Genomic DNA, 19,098 nt, shown 5'->3' with positions numbered 1-19,098 from the left:
GACAATCCACTTCGTTACTGAAACGTCATCGAGGCCACACACCGCCACTGCATGCGTGCACTCCAGCCTTCATTTGTCCGCCGAAACAAAAGACCTACATATATATATATATATACATATATGTATATTGAGAGAGAAACATGTGGCACGTTCTGTGTGCTGCAGCGGCTGTACCTGTGCCAGGTAGGGGGCCCTGATGCACACAGATGCATGCACAGAAGTACAAATACATATGCACCACATCTGTACACATATCTGCAGCTCGTCCCACAGGGATGCATACGTACAAATATATATATATATATATATATATATATATATGTATAGATGAGAGTATGCATTAGTATCTCAACGGAAGGTTCGCCTTCGAGACGAGGCACGGAAGGTCCCCAGGGTTGAGCGCGTGTACGGAAGACCGCCCTGCGTCGGGCAAAGGGCTGCGTCAGCACAGCCAGTTTTGTTCCCTTCGTTTTGGCGCCCGTTTGTCCTCAGGGAGAGAGGTGTTTTGTGTCTCTATTTCGCTCATCTGGCTCGGGTCCCGCGTTGCTTGGAACCTGTGTTCTCCTATCAACCTCATGCATGCAACCGAACAAATACTAACTGCAGGCCGCCATGCGCGCATGGGGGTCTACGTTATGTCAACGGGAAGAACATGTGAAGCGAACCAAGTCGCAGCCGTGGCCAATTACCTGGAAGTTCGTGTTTTCGACAGCGATGCCAGGGAGATCCACAACGGCTGCTTTGCCTCTGGAGCCTCTACCACATCAGCGCGTAGACGTCGTAGGCGGCCGACATGCAGTTGCTGAAGAGCGAGAGCATGGGGTGGAGAAAGGAGGTCGCGATGCTCAGCGTGGCGAGGATCCATCCCACGAAGGTGGATGCCGGCGAGGTGTACGTACAGCCGAAGGATTGCAGGACGGCGGAGGAGGACTGGAGCGCCTGGGCGGAGAGACAGGCTATTCGCCACGTGGACCGCAGGGGCAAGTCTCCGACGCCTTCCACGCCCGGCCGAGCCCCCAAAGCCGCGAAGAAGGCGCGCTCGCGCGGTGTCCCTCTGTCGCCCAGTACGTCGGCGTGGGCGCCCGCGAGTCGGCCCGCCCCGGGGACAGCGTGGCGATCGGGTCTGTGTGCGGGCGTCTGTGCCTCGAAGGGCGAGAACGAGGTCGCGAACGCCTCGTCGGCGGCGAAGTCCGGCAAGGCGGCTCCCGTGGCCTGATACAGCGAAGCCGCCAGCGCGTCGGCAGGCGCATGCGTGGACAAATCGACCTGCAACGAACCCGCAGGCGAGACAGAGGGCGACGAGGAGAATGACGGAAGAGGAAGCAGCGAGGAAGACAGCGACGAGGAGAAGGCACCGGCCAGGAGACGCTTGAGGACCTGGGACGAGCTGGCCGCGCCCCCGCGAAGCACGCGAAACATCCAGGAAAACGGCCAAGCTGCGGCGCGGGCGAGCCGCGCGAAAGGCAGAAACGCCGTCGGGTGTCCAGACACCTCAGACCCCGGTGCGGCCTCCGAGCACGAAGGCGTCGAGACCGCCACATGAGGCGCTGCGGGGCCCGCGCCGAATCCGGCGTGGCGGTAGAGCGGGGAGCACAGGTAGGCGAGGGCGAGGGAGAAGGCGCCGTTGAAGACGTTCCACTGGAAACAAATCATCTCGCCCTCGAAGGTCTCCGCAAAGTGGACGCCCCAGGGCGGCGTCCCGTTCGACGTCGTCTCAGTCGCCATTCCACGGCGATCGCCGGCGACAGCGCCTTGCGGTCCGTCGCCGTCGGCTGCCGTGACACGCGAATCCACGGTTCTGCCTGCGGTCGCCGCGCCTTGCGTCCCCTCGCGGGCCTGCACAGGAGCGGCGCGTTTGTTCTCTTTCTCACGTTGTTTGCGCGCAAACAACTCCTCGTCTTCTTCCCCTGGGTCGCCAGAGAGAACGACTTCTTCTTCTTCGAGCAGAGCCTCCGCGCTCTCGCTCGGGATGGCGAGGTGCGCGTTGTCGGGGTAGACGTAGAGGAGAGAGGCGAGGAAGCGATTGGGCGGCGAGGAGGGAAGAACCGACGAGAAGACGAACTTGAGCAGAGATGAGACGGAGGAAAGCGCACAAGGCAGCACGCCGAGGAGAGCGTCTCCGATCCCCCCACTCACGCCCCCGCGAGGCGCGAGATCCCCGAGGGGGCGCTCGTGTCCTCGCTTCGCAGACTCGCCCGCCGCGTCTTCTGGAGCCAACTGCCGACCCCGGACCTTGCTGCGAGGAACGGCCTCTTGCAGCTTGCCGGCAGTTGGGGAGGCAACGAAGGAGACGCGAGAGCCTGGCGCATCTTGGTCCTCGGCCGCCGCCTTCTCTCCTTGGACGCCTGCGCGAAGCATCTCTGCTGTCCGCATCTCTCTCTCATCAACAGGGGATCCACCTCGATCCGCGCGCCCGCTGTCTGTCGAAAACGTCTCTGACGAGTCGAACTCTGAGTTCCCTCTCTTGTCCTTCTCGGTTCCGCGATGGATCGCTTCTCTCTCTGTTTGGTTACCTCTCCTTTCCTCTCGCTCACGCTCTCCCTCTCTCGCTTCTTCCCCCTCTGGAACTTCGTCTCTCCGAAGCGTCTCTGCTCCGCCCTCGCGCGCTGTGACAGTGCTGACAGAGCCACGTGATAGCCCTGCGTCAGATTCCAGATCTTCTCGGGTGAGCGGCTGTTTGTTTGCCTCAGCGGAGACCTCGAAAGGCAGGCCTTCTCCCTTTGTCGGCGGATCCTCCCCATTCCCTCTCGCGTCCAATCGCTTCGACGGCTCTACACCCAGAGCCCCCGCAATGTGCTCGTCTGTTCTCCCTTCGCCATCTGTTATAACATCCACCTGGTTCTTCCTCTCGCCTTTCTCCTCCTCGCGATCCCCTTCTTTTCCGCCAGGCTTCTCAGATAATCCTGCTTCTTCGTTCGCCTTCTTCCGTTCCTCCTCTTCCTCCTCTTTCTCTTCCTTCTCTTCCTCTGCCGTCTCTCTCTCTTCCTTCTTCTTCTGGTCTCCGCCCGGTCCTTTTCCTCTTTCCCCTGTTTTCTTTTCTGTGCCGGGGCTCGTGTTCTTCCGTCTGTCTCTCTCTTCGAGTTTTGTCTCTACTACGCGAGGCGCGTAACTTTGGCAACCCTCTGGAGCCCCGTCACCGCACCGGCGCCCGTCCAGCGAAGACGCGTTTTCAGCGGATTTGTCTGCAGACTCGGAAAGAGATCGCGACTCGTCGCCACTGTCTCCAGAAAGCGCCTCGTCCGCCCTCCCCCCCAAAGACGAAGGAGAGGACGCAGAGGAAGACGGCGCATGGGAAAGAGACGAAGGAGAGGAAGAAGAGAGAGAGGCAGGAGGAGAGGAGAGAGAGGAACGAGGGGAAAGAGGAGAAAGAGAGGAAGGAGGGGAAGGAGGAGAACGAGAGGAAGGAGAATGCGACAAACGAGCGGAAGGGGAGGGAGACGGAGGAGACGAAGAAGAGACTGTTTCCGTGCTGATCTCGTGCGGACCTTCATCTCTCTCTGTCAGTGCGCTTCGCCCGGCAGAAGCCGAACGAGAGGAGAGACGGCGCGCCCTTTCTGCCTGTGTTTCTGACGAATCGTTTTGCGTGGATGGCAGCTCCTGGGGAGCCGCCAACCGCCGAGATACCGCGAGCGCATCTGCCAAAGCATGTCTTGGATGCAAAGACGGAGAAGACAAGACAGACGACGACACTGGCGGATTGGAGGGAGCAAGGCTCGTGAACGACGGGAGGAACGGAGAAGCGGAAGCGAGAGGCAGGAATGTGGAGAGAGAGTTGGGGAACAGAGGAAGCGAGGGAGGGGAAAACGACGGCGATATTAGGACTTCGTCAGATGGGTCTGTCGAAGAGAAGAAGTCTGATAGGCCTTCCACTCTCGCGATCTGTCCGACCCGGCCGTGGACGCTGGCGAGGAGAGAAGAAACTGGCGACGACAGAGACGCAGTTGATGACGAAGCGAGAGTGCACCCACGTTCCAGGACTGTGCGAAGGGCGAGGAGAACGAGAGACAAAGCGAAGACCGGACGCCGCGTGAGGGCCCGAAGGGAGCCGTCAGCGACAGGGAAAAGCAGAAGAAGTCTCCCCACGAAGAGGAGGGAAGAAGCCTTTGCATTTTTTGCATGCATGGTGAGGTCGCATCTTTCTCAAAGAAACGTGGACAGAATCAGGACTCGCACGTTCCCCTGAAAACACATGCTACTGCGCTTCAAAGGCGTCCACACGAAGCTGGTGTCTGCACGCCAACACAGACATCTGGAATTCTACAGGTATAGGTACAGGTACGTAGGTGTACATATGGAGGTACCGACACAGCGTTCGATAACAAGGACGCGCTGTTTCTTCTGTAAAGAGACAATCACAACGAGACACTCCACAAGGGGGGACAGCGAAACACGGATTCAGAGTGCGTCTCACGCGTTGTCGTTAAGCTTTATTCACCATCCACGAAATAGAGAGAGTCGGAAGGAGACGCGAGGAGGAACAGATATAAGAGAGGAAGGTGAGGAAGAAGAGAGAAGACGAAGACGAGAAGAACAGACGCCGAGAAGAGGAAAGACGAAGAGGAGACCAGGCCGTCTGAGAGGACGCTGATGCGAGCGAGGCATGCGCGTGCGCGGGGAAGCCGGACCACCATGAGCGGGATAGCCACGGGATCATGAACTTGGGCTGGTTTCACCCGGCGAGGCAAAAAGCGGGGAAAGATGCGATGGTGACGAAGGAAGGAAAGGGGAGGCCGCCGCAGCGAAGCGAAGAACAAAAGGCGCATGCCCGCTTTGCCCAGACAAAAGGGAGGGTCTGTGTCGCATCGAGCTCGTCTCAGAAGGACGTGGGAGGAACGAGCGAGTTGGTACACCCAGTGGAGAAACAGAGAAGGAAAGTGTCGGCAGAGAGGCCGAGGCTGTCGCCTCCGTTCCTCCCTCTAGAGAGCTTCAAACACCCAAATATATAGGCGGCCCAGTCTCGGGGTGTCCTCTGCCTACCGATTCGACCGCAACGAAAACCCTAACTTTCCCTATCTTTCTGCGAGATGAAAACGCAAAGGCCGTTTTATGCGGCCTCTGCGTCTTGGATTCTCTCTCAGTCACCTTTATCCGGGAGTGCAAAGCTTTTGTCCACTTTGCGGATCAGCGACGGCTGTATGTACAGCCGAGACGGAGAAAAGTTGTGGAGAGGCCGCCTCGAAGCTTCGCGAGCGGTCTTCTTAGATCGCGCCGACTCTCTCGATTTCGCTTCTAGAGGAGAAAGCGATGTGTTTGAGACGACCTGTCTCCTGTCTACCGAACGGAAGGCAGCCGGTGGCAGCCCCTCCTTCCAAATTGTCTTCCCTCCGGGGGGCTCTCCGTGATCCCCCGCACGAGACACGCAAACGTGCGAGAAGACACGCACACCCCGACTCTCTGCTGAGCATCTTGCGTTTTCCTCTTCTCTCTTCGTGCCTTTTTCTGTGACGAAGGATCTTTCGTCTTGCAAAAACAGCCCCTTCACCTGACTGAAACGCATTTCGCGCTTCGACCCTGCTTTCGGCTACGCGCGGTCATCGACTCCCTCTCGGCTGCAGCGGTTTCGCGTCCGCGTGGAACTCTCGACATGGGAAGTCCAGCACACGCTTTTCCATTTCTGCGAGAATCTTTCTGTTTCCCGACGCTTTCGTCCTTCCTTTTCTTCAGTTTTTTCTGTGTCTCCCCTCCTCTTTGTGCTGTCTTTCCGTTTTCCCGCGAGTTCTCTGGGTACCCGCTCTCCTGCGGTTTTCACGCCCGCGACGCAGGGTCGCGTGGGGCTAAATCTAAAGAGAAAATCTACCCAGGACACTAACACAGGCCGGAATTTTCTCTTCCGCTGAGGTCCATGTTCGTTTGGTGTCGGACGAGGAGCCTTTGTCGCGGGCCTTCTTCCGTTCAGCTTCACTTTCGTTTGCAGCGCCGGCGACTCTGCGAGAAAACGAGCCTGTCGAAACGGGGCTGGTCCGCTGTTCAGAGAAAAAACAGCGGCGCCGAATGAAGAAAGAGGCTCCCATGGTGTCGTGAGGATGACTGTGAGAGAAACAATGCAGGGGTATGTACAGCAGGGAGGTGGGAAGGGCACCGGGAAAAAACGGTGTGTCTCCTGTAAGGTTGTCACTCGCTGCGTTGCGGAAAGTTCTCCTGTTTTTTTTTGTCATTCCGAGTTCCCCCTTTCCGAACAAAATGGAGTACCCTCTCCCTTGTACTCGTGGCTCTCGTCCATCTCGGTGTGCGACTTCCTGCCTCAGGCGTCTGCGAGTTCACGGATTTCCTCGCGATGCCGTGAAGCAACGCAACCCAGGCAACGCCGCAGAATGCCATTTTTTCCTCCCTCTTCTTTCTCTCCTCTCCCTCCTTCTTCTGTGTTCCACCCCTTTTCTTCTCGGCCTCCGTCTTTTCTTTCTTCGACTCCTGTCTCGTCTTTTTCTTCTCGCGCTTCGCCCTCCCCTTCGAGACTCCTCATGTCTCTTCTCGCCCTCGTTCTGTTTCTCTTCGCTCAAGAAACGCGTCTGGGTCCTCTCGGCTCGGAGGCTGTCCTCCATCCTTCGTCGAGGCGCGGACAGCCTTCGTCGACTCTCGACACGCATCCAGTCCGGCGGCCGTTCCTCTCTCGGGGCCTTCCGAGCTTCTCTCTTGCATCACCCGGCCATGCTTTCCCTTTCGCCGCCCTGATTTCTTCTTCGTCCTTCACTTCGCGTCTCTCTCCGTCTTCGCCTTCCCTTTCTACGCCAGCTCTTTCTTCTCCCTCGGCTGCACCGTCAACGCCACAGCCTTCGGGACTGCTGAAGAGCAGGGAGATCTGGAGAGGCCGACGCAGCCCTGCGCGACTGTCTCCTCTTGGATTTACTTTCTCGCCGTCGACGTCATTATTTCCCGTATCCCCCTCATCTTCTTTGTCTCCCGCTTCTCCTTCATCTACGGGTACGCTCGCTTCTTCTGCCTGCTCTGCATGCAGTCTGTCCTCTCCTTCGCTCCGCGGCGTCTCCCTTTCGCCGGCATTCGACTCTTCTCTGCGTCCTTCGTCCCGATCGGCGCTGTTCTCGGAATCTCCCTCCCCTTCCTGTGCGCCTTCGGGTCCGCACGAAGCAGACGAGCAGCAAGACATCTCGCTGCTTCTTTCCAAGCCCCGGGGCTTCTGCGCCGGTGTCTCTCGAGCGATCGGCATCGTCGAAGAAGCCCTGCGCATTTGGGGCCCTCCCGTGTACGTCAAACACAGCATTGTCCACAACGAGGTGGTGTGCGACGCCATGCGGGTAAGTGCCGTGGCACGCAGAGACGTTTCTCAACACTCACTTGCCGAAAACGCGCGACAGGGGCGTTGTCTGGGTTCCGATCGCCCTCGACGTCGCACGAGGGCAACGGACGTCACTCGAAGAGGGTGGCGGTGGTGACAAACCACATTTCATCCGTGTTTGTTGTCTGTGTTTCGTTGATCCTCCGCGTTTTTATTCAAGAAAAAAGGCGCGATCTTCGTGGAAGAGATCTCCGACATTCCACACGGCGCGGTAGCCGTTTTTTCCGCCCACGGGGTTTCCCCAGCCGTCCGCGCCGAGGCTGAGGCGCGACAGCTGCAGGTCGTCGACGCCACCTGCCCTCTCGTCACCAAAGTCCACGTCTACGTCAAACAGAAGGCAGAACAGGGGTACCATATCATTTTGATTGGACACAAAGACCACGGTGAGCCACCAAACCTGCAGTTGTATGCCCCCACATGCACCTAGAGTTTTCATGTCGGCTACGCCTATTCCTCCCGTGTGATACACAGACGCCTCCAGAAGCGTGTATTACCGCATCCTCTACATGCACGACTTTGTCGGCGCGTGGGTCTGTGGGTGAAGTCGGGGGCCGTGTCGCTGCCTTTGCCTGCATTGCGAGGCAGAGTCACGGTATGTGTGCAGGGTCCGAGTGAAGAGCCTCATGCCTGTTGCGCCGTCCCGTCAAGGTGTTCTGCCCGAGGCCGGTTTTCTGGGCTTCCGCTTACGGACGCAGCCCGCGACCGCGCGTCCGGAGGGTTTGGTGCATGCTCCGCTGTGTCGCTGTCCCGTTTCCGCGTTTCGGCTCAGTGGAAGTGATGGGCACGAAGGGTGAGGCGCCCGACGCGGTAACCGTGGTGGAGACTGTCGAGGACGTGGAGAAGCTCGCCTTTCCGGCCTCGCAGAAACTGTTTTACGCCACGCAAACGACGCTGAGTCTGGACGACTGTGGAGCGATACGCCAGGCGCTGATCAACAAGTACCCGAAAATCGAGAGCATTCCCAGCGGGTCTATCTGCTACGCGACGACGAATCGGCAAACCGCCCTGCAGCGCCTGGCTCCTGAGACAGACCTCACGATCGTCGTGGGCAGTCAGGCCTCGTCGAATGCGAAGCGGCTAGTGGAAACGGCGCAGCGCCGAGGCACGACGTGAGCCTGTCCCTCACGCGTTTCCAATGGGGCGTAGCACCGCCTTCGGGTCATTGGTGCCCAAAGGGGATGCCGCAGGCGTACGCGGATCTCGAACGCACGACGTATCTAGAGAAAGCGAAAACCAGCGAAAAGGCAACGTAACAGACACACAGAGTGATAGATGAAAACCTAAGTATTTGCTCATATATATATATATATATATATATATATATAGGCAAGCAGTCAGCTATATATGCGTATATAGATTGATGGATATATTGCTAGGCATGTGAATCTTTGCTCCTGTGTTGATCGAGAAAAGAGAGTATGGTAGTGACCCGTTCGCAGGGTTTGTCGTTTCTGTGTGTGGGTCTGTTGCGGCGGCATGCAGCGCGTACCTGGTGAACGATCCAAGTGCCATAGATCCACGCTGGCTAGAAAACGTCACGCGCATCTCTCTCACTTCCTCTGCGTCAACGCCGGAAGCCACAACAGCTGCAGTGGTTCGGCGCCTCCAGGAGCTCGGCGTCGCAAGGGTGTCTGAGCACGAGGGAATTCTCGAAAAAGTTCCGCAGTGGAAATTCCCCAAGTACGCAGAAAAACTCTAAAAATCGGACTGCGTCACTGACGAAACCTACAAGTCGAAAGATGCACCCCCGTCTGTCACTCACTTTCTCGCTGTAACATTACTTCGCACATCATATCGTTCAGCATGCACAGTAGTTGAATCACATCTCTACCTGCATATATATGCATATGGTTAGATAAAGGAAACCTCTCTAAAACATATATACATATATATATGTATAATAGCAGTGCCCGTGAGAATGATCAAGCCGTTTAGTTATATCGTCACATTTATGTGCAGAAATGTTCAAATATATGTATGTGGTTCAAATGCGGAGACAAATTCGAGGATGGCCTAAGTACCTGCGGCAAGGCTAGATCCCGGGAACGAAGCGGATGTGAGCCGGCATGGGGGGAGCGACGCAGGACAAGTTTTCGGCAGGTATTCGGAGTGGTTGTTTGTTCACAGGAACTTGCAGGAAGCAGGAAGGAAGAAAGTGCAAGAGGAGAGTCGCCATTCAGCTCGTGGACAGGAGGGACCGATCGCCCGGGACGCGTAGATGCACGACCAAGCCGTTTGATTTCATGAGGTGCGGCCTCTCATCTTGGCTTATTGATTCCAGTTTCAAGAGAATGGACATAACTGCCGGAACAGTGTTCACGCGTCACTGTACATCCCTCATTCTGGAAGTCTGTTTGTCCTTTAAGTGTCATTATAGCAACCGAGAGTATCTCGACAGCCTCCTAAGACTATAGGTGCTGCTGAGTACGCTTATATTGTACCGTTACGCAGTCACCTACTCTCTCCTGTGGAATGGAAATTCCTTTTCCGCTGAAGACACGTGAGTATTAGTTATTTTCTTGCTAGTCTCTTTTTTTGCGGCAAATGCTGAAGGTACTGATATTTGTATCACACCCTGCAAAAAGGGGGTTTCCTGTAGGGGAAAAAAACTTTCCGTCGTTTTTTTTCGCCTCACGTTAACCCTCCCTCGAAAGAAGCAGCATTGCGAATAGTCGCGTGAAACCGTTTTCCATTATGGCCTCAGTGACGCCCCCTCCAAAGGTCATACAGCCTTTGTGACCGGCAGGCGACCGAAAACCACGGAACGACCTGGGTTGTCACGAAGGCGCATCACTCCGTGGGCTGGCAAAAATGAGGAGTCGACACTCGACCGAACACAGCCGATTCCGATGTAACATTAAAACGATTCTTTGTATTACATTTTACGTTGCTTTTATTGGGTATATTCTAGTAATTTTGCATATACGGTGTGAGCATCGTGCCTCCCATGGCCCCAGGCGAACAGTCCCAAACGACGAATGTCGATGAAATGTGTATGTAGACTTGCACCCATCCGCACACACGAACACACGTAATTAGCCTGAACCCCTCCACGCCTTCTGCTCCTGGGGCTCGCATAATAAAAATACAAAACAGGGCCTTCACCGGGGACCCCTCGAACACGCAAAACCCATTGAAACCTAATGGTCAGCATTTGTTCCCCGTTTACCGTCGTCTTTAAAAAAAGAAAATGTTGACTCGTACCGCATCGCGAAGCACAAGCGCCCGGACTCGACGTGGCAAAAAAAGGTGGGCGTCACGTTTCGATTGTCATCCATGCTGTGCCAAGGAAAAACCGACCTGTAAAAAAGCTCCGGTACTTTCCCTACGTTTTGTCTTGCGTTCGTCATCTCCCCTTGCCGCCGCTTCTGTATCTTGCCCGTAATGCGGACCGATTTCCTGCGCACTCTGCCTTCCTCTTATGTGGCCGCCCCGTCCATCGTCTGGTCCTCCTTGTCTCCTCTCTTCTTGTTCCCTTTGTTCCCCGACTCCGCCGCCTTGCCGTGATAGAGCCTTGCGTGCTCTCACTCGGCGTATGGGCGTGGCACGGACCTGCTCTGGTCGACTGATGCTCTGGACGCAAACACGCGCGGATCTTCAGCGGGAAGCGACTCGCCTGTTTATTGGAACGTCTTGCTTCTTCCTTTCCAGAATGCGCGCAGTCTTGCACCCTCAAGCGCTACACCTGGCGGGGAACTCGGTGATCCCGCGCCAGGAAGTAACTGTCCAATAGATCGAGAATATTTGGACCCCAAGTCCTCCGACGACGATGAGGGAGTGAAAGAATCTCCTTAGTTTTGGTTCATCAGGATGCAGCTTCATGTGAAGAAGAGTAGGAAACACAAAGGTGAGTGGAGCGCCGCACGCGCCTCCAATGAGGGCAACAAAGTTGTCGATCTGCTGTAAGCCGACTGTCGCCGCCGCCAGGATAAGGACAACCTAGACAGTAAAACGCGCCCAACGAGCAAACGAAAACGTGCGTGTCTCCATATACGCCACACCCCAGACCGGTGCCCGTTCCTACGCGTTGTTTATAATATCGACAAAGATATCGTGGACCGTGCGTGAGGGCGTATTACCGTCGTGCGTAGAGCTCACAGCATTTCCACTAAACCCCACATGGCACGCGCCCATGTTTCCACCAAGAAGACATGAAGACGACGTAACGGACAGCGTGTTTAAAGAAAACCGGGGAGAAGACTTCCTTCTTGATTCCTTTTTGGAAGCCTCGTCATGCTGGTCTACCCTAGAACATGTGCCCGACCACAGCTTAATACGGTCCCCATAAACTGCCCACGAGTTCCCCGGGTAGAACGGAAACGGGGAACTTACGGAGAAATGACAAGAAAGCCACCACGGCGTTGAAGACAGTAGATACATGACACATGGTATGAGCGTTTATTTCTCACACAAACCATGCCTATATAGTCTACTCACCAAGAGTATCCGCAAGGTGCTGCACACTGCAATTTTATATGTCCACGAAGAAAATTTAAAACGACTGAGCAACCGGTGCTCAACGATGGCCGATGCAGGGAACATCATCAAGGGCACCGACGACGAAATTGCAAAAGCGACGACCGCCTGAGCAGAATAGACCGAATGAAAGCCAAAACAACGCCGAAGTTGTCGGCGCTAAGCTACTGAAGATATACTGGAGTACATACGTATATATAATGATAAATGCAGGCCCCTATGGAGCTCCAGAATTGAGTTGTACAGATCAGTCTACCTCAATACATATAGGATGCATATATAAAGTGGGCAAAAAAGCGGAGTGTCCAGGGAAGAAAAGTTGATGAATGTCTGACGAGCCGAGTCCCGAGAGAGACGTGTTGGCGAAAATTGTCAGAGGCAAACGGGGTGGACTGCCTATAGAAAGGAATGAGAGGTAAAGCAGATTGACAGTTCACCTGGTTTCGCCGTAACCTCGATAAGAAGGTGGTTTGACACAACCTGTGTTCTCTTCCTTAAATTGATTCGCTACACATCCTTCTGCCTACACCTACAGTAAACTGTGCTGAACGATTTTCCAAAGAGCCATATACTTGGCTGTTGCTGGTTGTCGCGAACAAAATGCGCCCGGTACGACATTATTTTTCAGACACTTCTAGTTGACACCATGTATATTCACAAGCACGTTGTGGTACGGTGTATTTCCCTTCTCACCTGCACGCTGACCCCCAGGATGTTGGCAGGTAGATTAAAGAGGACTACGGATTCCAAACGCACGCCAAACGTGAAATTCGCGTAAATGACAAACCCCGTGTAGGTCAGGAAAAGCGCTCCTAGACATAGTGACAAAACCTGGGAGGGAACCGAAAACGCAACACCCGAAAGCTACCCGTCTCGCGTATGTCAGGAGCCGACACCCGACACCAGATTGTGCATGAAAGCAGATTCCCACTGCTCCCACTGCAGTCGTTGGACGAGAACCCAACGCTGATTCAGAAAGTGGTAGCGTGCAAATCCGCCCCGACAAATACCTATATGGGCTATGGCACGTGTTCGTTTGCCGCTAGTGCTTACATATATATACATAAACGTACAAATTGCCTGCATGCCGGCGATCGTGTGAGATGGTGCCCTCATGCGACGATGTCGGTTGTTTATTAGTATTACGCATGCTTATGCATCCACACAGACACCATCTTGGTACACATACACATGTGTCGAAGGCACCTCCACCACATAAACCTCCACGCGGAGTTGCTCTCACTCCGACAGCACGCATCGCGTTAGGCTCACTCGTGGGAAGCTCTCCTGCACCTTTTTCGTCGCGTTGTCTCGAATCGGAAGCACCAGGCCAGTACCTAAGGAGACGGGAATGCAGCGGACAATAAAAGATACTCCATACAGAAGTAGATGAGTAGATAGCAACGATCAGTTCTTTTCCGTTGTTCCGTACCGCCGACGCGGCAGAAACGAATCGCCCTCGAAGCAATACAGACAGCAACGCGCAGGCTATCAAATCAGAAAATCCTGCCATGAGACAGGCAAGGGCCACGCGCTGGATGCTACCTAACAAACCTCGGCTGTATCCTTCGGGTGTGTCGTCTCCAGTCTAGTTCCGTCGTACGTGTCGCTGGTCGACGAAATCAACGGACAATAAGACGTGTGCACACATTGTATCTGTGTGAATGGGGTGTATGAGGAGCTATCTTTAAAATCCAGTTAATTTAGGGTTAACTGGATTTTAAACTCTACCTGCGGAAAGACCGCGTCAACGGGGGCTGCCAGCGCGTCTTTTTTTAGACGACGGACTGTGTACAATGTGGCGTTCATGCGGACCTGCCAAAATGAGATTTTACAAGTTTAACTATCCATGTGCATGCATATTGTATTTCCAGAATGCATATTAGCTATTTGGGCATTTTTCTCTCACCTTCCCACATGTATATGACCGTTCCCAACACGAGAGGGAAATTTCGACAGTCGAACAAGGTGATCTCCACGGGTTCCTTTCTGGCGGCTAGCTCGAATCCCAGGGCAGCCAACAACATGATGATTCCCACGCCTGTTCCAACATTGGCGATAAAAGCTATGGGTGCAAGGTGTTTCATCTGCCTGATAAGACACAGTGGCACATAGGCCACAGCCCCCACCCAGAGTAGCACCCGCGTGGGTATTTCGAATTTCGGGTCACACCCACTTGCTGTCCAAATGACATCTCTTATATTCCCCGCAGCCAACACGATATTGACAGTTGAAAACGCCAACTGAGATATGACGACACAAAACTCAACCATTCGCCGTGCCCGTTTGCCATATGTCTGCTCAGCAAGTTCTTCGTATGTATTCGTGACTCCGGGTCTGCAGCACCGAACCAGCAAAATCATGCAATAGAGCGCCGCTGCGAAGACAAGGGAAAAGATGAGAAAGGAAAGAATGAGCCCGCCTCGCATAAACACGTGAGGGAGGAAGAGAAATCCGCCACCTATGAAGGATTTCAGAATGATTGCTGCCGTCCACGAAAGACCCGACTTTTTCGTCTCGAGTCGCCGAGGAGATAGACCTGCAACGAACACACGGTCGAAACACCAAGGAAGGAAAACAAATGTGTCTCTGGTACAGCTCGGAAAACCTTTTGGTCGACTCCTTAAGCATCATGAGATGAGATACGTTTATCGTGGCGGTAAAGCGACATCACTAGCGACGGTGTATGTGTTTATGTTCTCTCTTCTATTGACTTCGCTGCTGTACGCTCTGAAGGGAAAACGGTGAAACGCTTTCAAGTGTAGAGCTCATGCGGCATCGTTTCTGCCCCACGTCAGGACACAAATGGCAGAATAGCACCCTTTATAAATTTGTTCGTGGCAATTACCCAAAAGCAAAAATCGAATTCTCCAGGTCCCAGAAAATGTGCCAAGACATACCGTTCGACGGCGTCCCCGATTCGTGTTCGTTGGTGCTGTCTTCCGAATGACGGTCAAATGCATTCCTACAGGACACGCAGGATGTCTTTGTGGATCCGCGGTCTCCACACATACCATGTTTCCCACCGTTCATCCCTGACCTGTCCACGTTCTGTACTTGCCGCTCGCTTTCTTTGCCACCTTTCAACCCATAATTACTGCAGGTGCCTGTTCGTGTGTTCGCCTCGCCAGCTGCCTCGATGGAAAGAATACCAGTTTTTAATTCCGTCATGTCATCGTCGGCATCTGCCCTTCCCGTGGTCATCTCCAAATCATCTACCTCTGTGTCGACAAGGAGTCCCCCGCCGTTTTCCGTGGAAAAATCTGCCTTTGCTCTGTCTCCTAGTGTTCTCGCACAGCTGCTTCGTTTCGGCCAGCTGAATAGTGACCCAGACCACACGTTCTTGCTGTCTGGCAGGGATGTGGTCCTGCGATCTTCCGTAGTCGACTCCCGTAGTAAGTCGTAGTTTCCTCCATCTGCACCACCAACCTCATGTACGTCCAGTTCCGTATGTCCCGTTGAGATGGACGTGCACTCTATCTGGCTCGAAGGTGCGCCGGACGAGAGGGCACTTTCCTTGCAGCGACCGGCCGGCAATGTCGACGGAGACATTGTCTGAAGCCGGCGACTCAACGAGCGCATAAATGTGTGAGATGTTCCCTCTACCACGAATTATTACCATCGGAAAACAGAAATTCTTCTCTGACAGTCCACTCTTCCTAGGGGTTTCTGCTGCCAACGTTAGCAGAAAACGCTGCAAGCGTCCAACAATGCCGTCGTCTGTGTGTTGTGAAAGGGAGTAACAAGGTTTAGAGGTGTGGGCTGAACTCCCCAGTGCCATGGCTGGCGCAATACTGTGATGGCATTTCTCTTTTTGTGTCACCAGAGAACGCCGTTGCAAGGCAACCGAATCTTTACTTTCTGTTTTGCGGTGGCCAACGGTGGCTTCCACGTCTCTCCCTTGCAATGATTCAAACTGCCTCCTGGAGGCTCCGTTCTGTCCGACGATACTGCAGGACTTGTCTTCCGCTGCCGAAAAATATGTGTTTGTTTCAAGAAGAGGCACCTCCGAGAGTGTCCTTGGCGACATTGCAGGCACGGATACGCCCACGAAAAGAGGGAGAGTTACAAGATGATTCTGTGAGCCAGCCACTCGGTAGAGACGGGGCTGCCTTCGCCAGCTGGGTCGGCCCCGGTTTACGTCGCCGAGTCCCAGCTGAAGGTATGATTTACTCCGTTGCCTTATTCGTGGCTCCTCTAGGCCCATCAACGCAGATGTCACTCTTGTGGTCACCCCGTGCCTCTCCCGGAAACCTTGTAGTCCCTTTCCTTTTCTCTGCGATGGAACAGGGTCGCCAGGACCTACAGTCTCCCCAGTTGGCGCCCACCCTTTGGTAAGGGGCACATATCCCGTTGTGTGTGCGGAAGCATGTGCGGAATCCGGAGGGAGACTAGTGGACTTAGCGTTTGCACTAAATTTGCCGGTCTCAGGGAAAAAATGCGTCAACGGCCATATGATTTGTGGCGGAAGAAGGGGACTCTCGGACCTTGCGGTAGACGCGGCAGCTCGACCAGCCAACAGCCCGGTGGCACACCGCCCCCTAGCGTGGAGAGGATGAGAATCGAGACAGAAGAAAAGGGTCGCCGGAGACACAGGTTCCATGAAATGGACTTGTGCCCGAAAGAAACACCTGAAAAAGGCACGAAAAAACCCACTTCTGAAGAAGCGAGCAGCCAATCCTCGCCGTGCAACTCGTTGTCTTCAGTCGACCGCGTAGGCCCGAGTGGCCTCCTCTTGCCCCCCAATCGTCGCTCCCTGCGCGTCCAATACACAGAAGCTGTGTCTACCTTTCGGGAAACTCGGCAGTTCACAGAAAATCAGTCACCCGAGAGCAGAGTCACCCATAGCGAATAGAAACCTGATAAAATATGCCGAAGGAACATCTGGGTTAGAGATCCTACATAAACTCCGAAAACTGCGGTGTCCTGGCCCGACACATGCTCCTCCGTTGCGCCCGGACGGGGTGAACCCGTGCGACCAGGAAGTTAACGTAAGCGGCAGCCTTGTAGTACAACGTAACGCTATGTTTCACTCGAAAACCGTTGAATATCTAATGTAGGACCTGGTAATACAAACTGCTTGGTCTCGCACTTTTGCGTTTCCGGTTCTTTGGCTCCACGTTTGGCAAGGCTTTCCAAATCCATACCGAGAATATGCCAGAGCTCAACGATCTCAAACGTCTAGGTCGGAGATTTCCTCTCGCCCTCAAGACGGAGATATTTGTGGAGGGACACAAAATAGACCAGCTTGACGTAGGCAAATGTCAATAACCACAGAATTGTCATTGCAGTTCACTTCAGCTCGGTGTCTGACCGTGGTTTTCCTCAGTTGCTGTTCGCACACGCAAGACAGCGACGGAGCCAGCCGTACCCATTCCCAGAGAGTGGGAAAAGAAAATACAAATAATTGGACCTGGGACGACGACCGCAATGAAGGACAACAGTTCACCAGTCGGAAGAGCAACACCTCGACGGTATGCCTGATCCGCGTGCGCAACCGGAAAACGGTTCTTTCATTGAAAGTTGTAATCCCCAGAGGCTGCGTATTTCGTATGTGTGTGTGCGTGTGCGTGTGTGTGTACGTTAGAGACGCACGGTGTCGCTCTACAGACAGAGGACGGCAATTAGGGTTTCTGCGAGGCGTCCCGGTGGGAGACTCTACACAAGGCAATCTTTTCGTTCGCACAATAGCGAATCAGAGTTCTACAGCATAGAGACACGAAAAGAACACATGCGCTGGTGAATTGATGGACTGTAATGCAGACGAAATTGGAATCCGCAAGGGACACCGGCTGCTGGGTAGAGTATGCCCAGGAAGCGGCAATCCGCTTCGCTGGCCTGCAAAAAACACGGAGAACAAAATGACGTTCAAATTCCCAACGATTGGATAACAGAGAAAACGCCACAGAGACAATTTCGTCTCACAAGGAATCGAACGATGTTTTCCTTGTCACTATGGAACCATACTGTTTTGAAGTATGGGAGAAAGGCACAGAGGACAGGTGTGCCCCGTTCGGCACGCCTGATGGTAGCGCGAGCGCATGCTGCCTTTCAGGTCGTTTAGGCTCACGCGGTTGCTCTGTTCTTGGGGAAATCGTTTTGCCGAGACAATGCATGTGACCATTAAGTTGTTGTATTAGCGTATGAACAATCTCAAGAGGAAAAGCCGATATTCGTCCGCAGGCTTGCAATTGGCGGGAGGCGTATTACAATGGGAAAACCAGTTACGAGAACTTCATTCGATTTATTGCGCGGAAGTGGTTTCAAACTTGAACGGGTGGGCATGTAAGGGGCCGCCAACATCATTGTCAGCGGCTACGGTGGGAAGAGTGAATTCAGGGACATGTGTCACCGGGAAAGTTAGTCTCTATGGGGGCGTGACTTAGTTCTCCCGTTGACCTCGCCGCCCTCCGATTCGCTTCCTCGCCTTCGCTCTTCTTTTCTCCATATTATACAAAAAACAGATCAACTTCAACAGACAGGCAGTAACGTGATATGCACCGCCTCGTATCCTGTATCACACGTTCCCTTGCGACTAACTGCCTCGCATGCCAGCCTACTACTTACTAGGACAGGGAAAAGGCTGACGTCTAGTACCAACATCAGGCTGAAGTTTTTTTGTCACAGTCGTAGTTGGACGGTGACAACAACTTAGCCCGAGGCTGGAGCGTGCGGCTCCGGACCTTGTGCACAGAATATTCCTTCTTCAACTTTTCCTCCCCTCGAAACAAAGCTGCCTCCACAAGAGAGGACAACAATAAAGCGGAGAGGGGGAGAAATAGAAAAGACAAGGGCGAATAAGGCAAGTCTTGTTACATCGGAGACTTTCCTCCCTACGCGCGACGAGGGACCGAACCGCATGCTCGACCCAGGCGGAAGCATGAGTCACATGAACTGCACAAACACTTTGTGAGGCTGGTGCCCCTCTTTCAGTGATCTCGGAAACGCAGACTGCTTCGAGTAATACTCAACTGGCCACCAAACCACGGTCAAGGAGTACGTTTTGTCCCTCTCACCGCTGTGGGCTGTACGGGCGAAAACCACTGAGAAGTGTCTGCCCACAATATGTTTCGGAAGGCTCGACAGGCTTCCGACTAACTGACTTGGGTGGGTTCTCTCTCTTCGGAATTTGCTCGCTGGTTAGAGCCTAGAACAGAAACGGTCGGTGGCTCTACAAATTCGGTTGACGACACGGGCGACCAGCTGCGTAGTCAATGTTACAAGTGTTAGGCGTGCACCTCCCTATTCCTGATGTTAGTCTGTACGGAATAGACGGGTCGGATTCTTGTTGGCCTGGCACCTGTTTAGCAACTGGATGGGTTGTGCAACAC

At 54.1% G+C, this 19,098-nt stretch overlaps 3 protein-coding genes across 3 annotated transcripts; 1 reads left to right on the top strand and 2 right to left on the bottom strand.

Annotated features, from left to right (window-relative positions):
* Window positions 1–756: 756 nt before the first annotated feature.
* Window positions 757–4,122, bottom strand: NCLIV_045750 (conserved hypothetical protein; the record flags this gene model as incomplete). The annotated part of the gene is made up of 1 exon (XM_003884125.1): window positions 757–4,122. The coding sequence occupies one exon, from the start codon at window positions 4,120–4,122 to the stop codon at window positions 757–759; it is 3,366 nt and encodes a 1,121-aa protein (XP_003884174.1).
* A 1,901-nt stretch (window positions 4,123–6,023) lies between these two features.
* Window positions 6,024–9,509, top strand: NCLIV_045740 (putative lytB domain-containing protein; the record flags this gene model as incomplete). Its single annotated transcript, XM_003884124.1, has 7 exons — window positions 6,024–6,049; window positions 6,730–6,872; window positions 7,087–7,250; window positions 7,452–7,674; window positions 8,061–8,400; window positions 8,774–8,971; window positions 9,419–9,509. The coding sequence occupies 7 exons, from the start codon at window positions 6,024–6,026 to the stop codon at window positions 9,507–9,509; spliced, it is 1,185 nt and encodes a 394-aa protein (XP_003884173.1).
* Window positions 9,510–10,963: 1,454 nt separating this feature from the next.
* On the bottom strand, window positions 10,964–14,971 carry NCLIV_045730 (conserved hypothetical protein; the record flags this gene model as incomplete). Its single annotated transcript, XM_003884123.1, has 6 exons — window positions 10,964–11,230; window positions 11,729–11,875; window positions 12,461–12,598; window positions 13,040–13,104; window positions 13,677–14,306; window positions 14,848–14,971. 6 exons carry the CDS (start codon window positions 14,969–14,971, stop codon window positions 10,964–10,966), a joined length of 1,371 nt encoding a protein of 456 aa, XP_003884172.1.
* Between the last annotated feature and the right edge of the window lie 4,127 nt (window positions 14,972–19,098).

This window comes from Neospora caninum, chromosome X, assembly GCF_000208865.1.
Source record: "Neospora caninum Liverpool complete genome, chromosome X".
NCBI lineage: Eukaryota > Apicomplexa > Conoidasida > Eucoccidiorida > Sarcocystidae > Neospora > Neospora caninum.
Note: the sequence above shows the minus strand (reverse complement) of the source record. Positions and strands in the feature narration are given on the sequence as shown.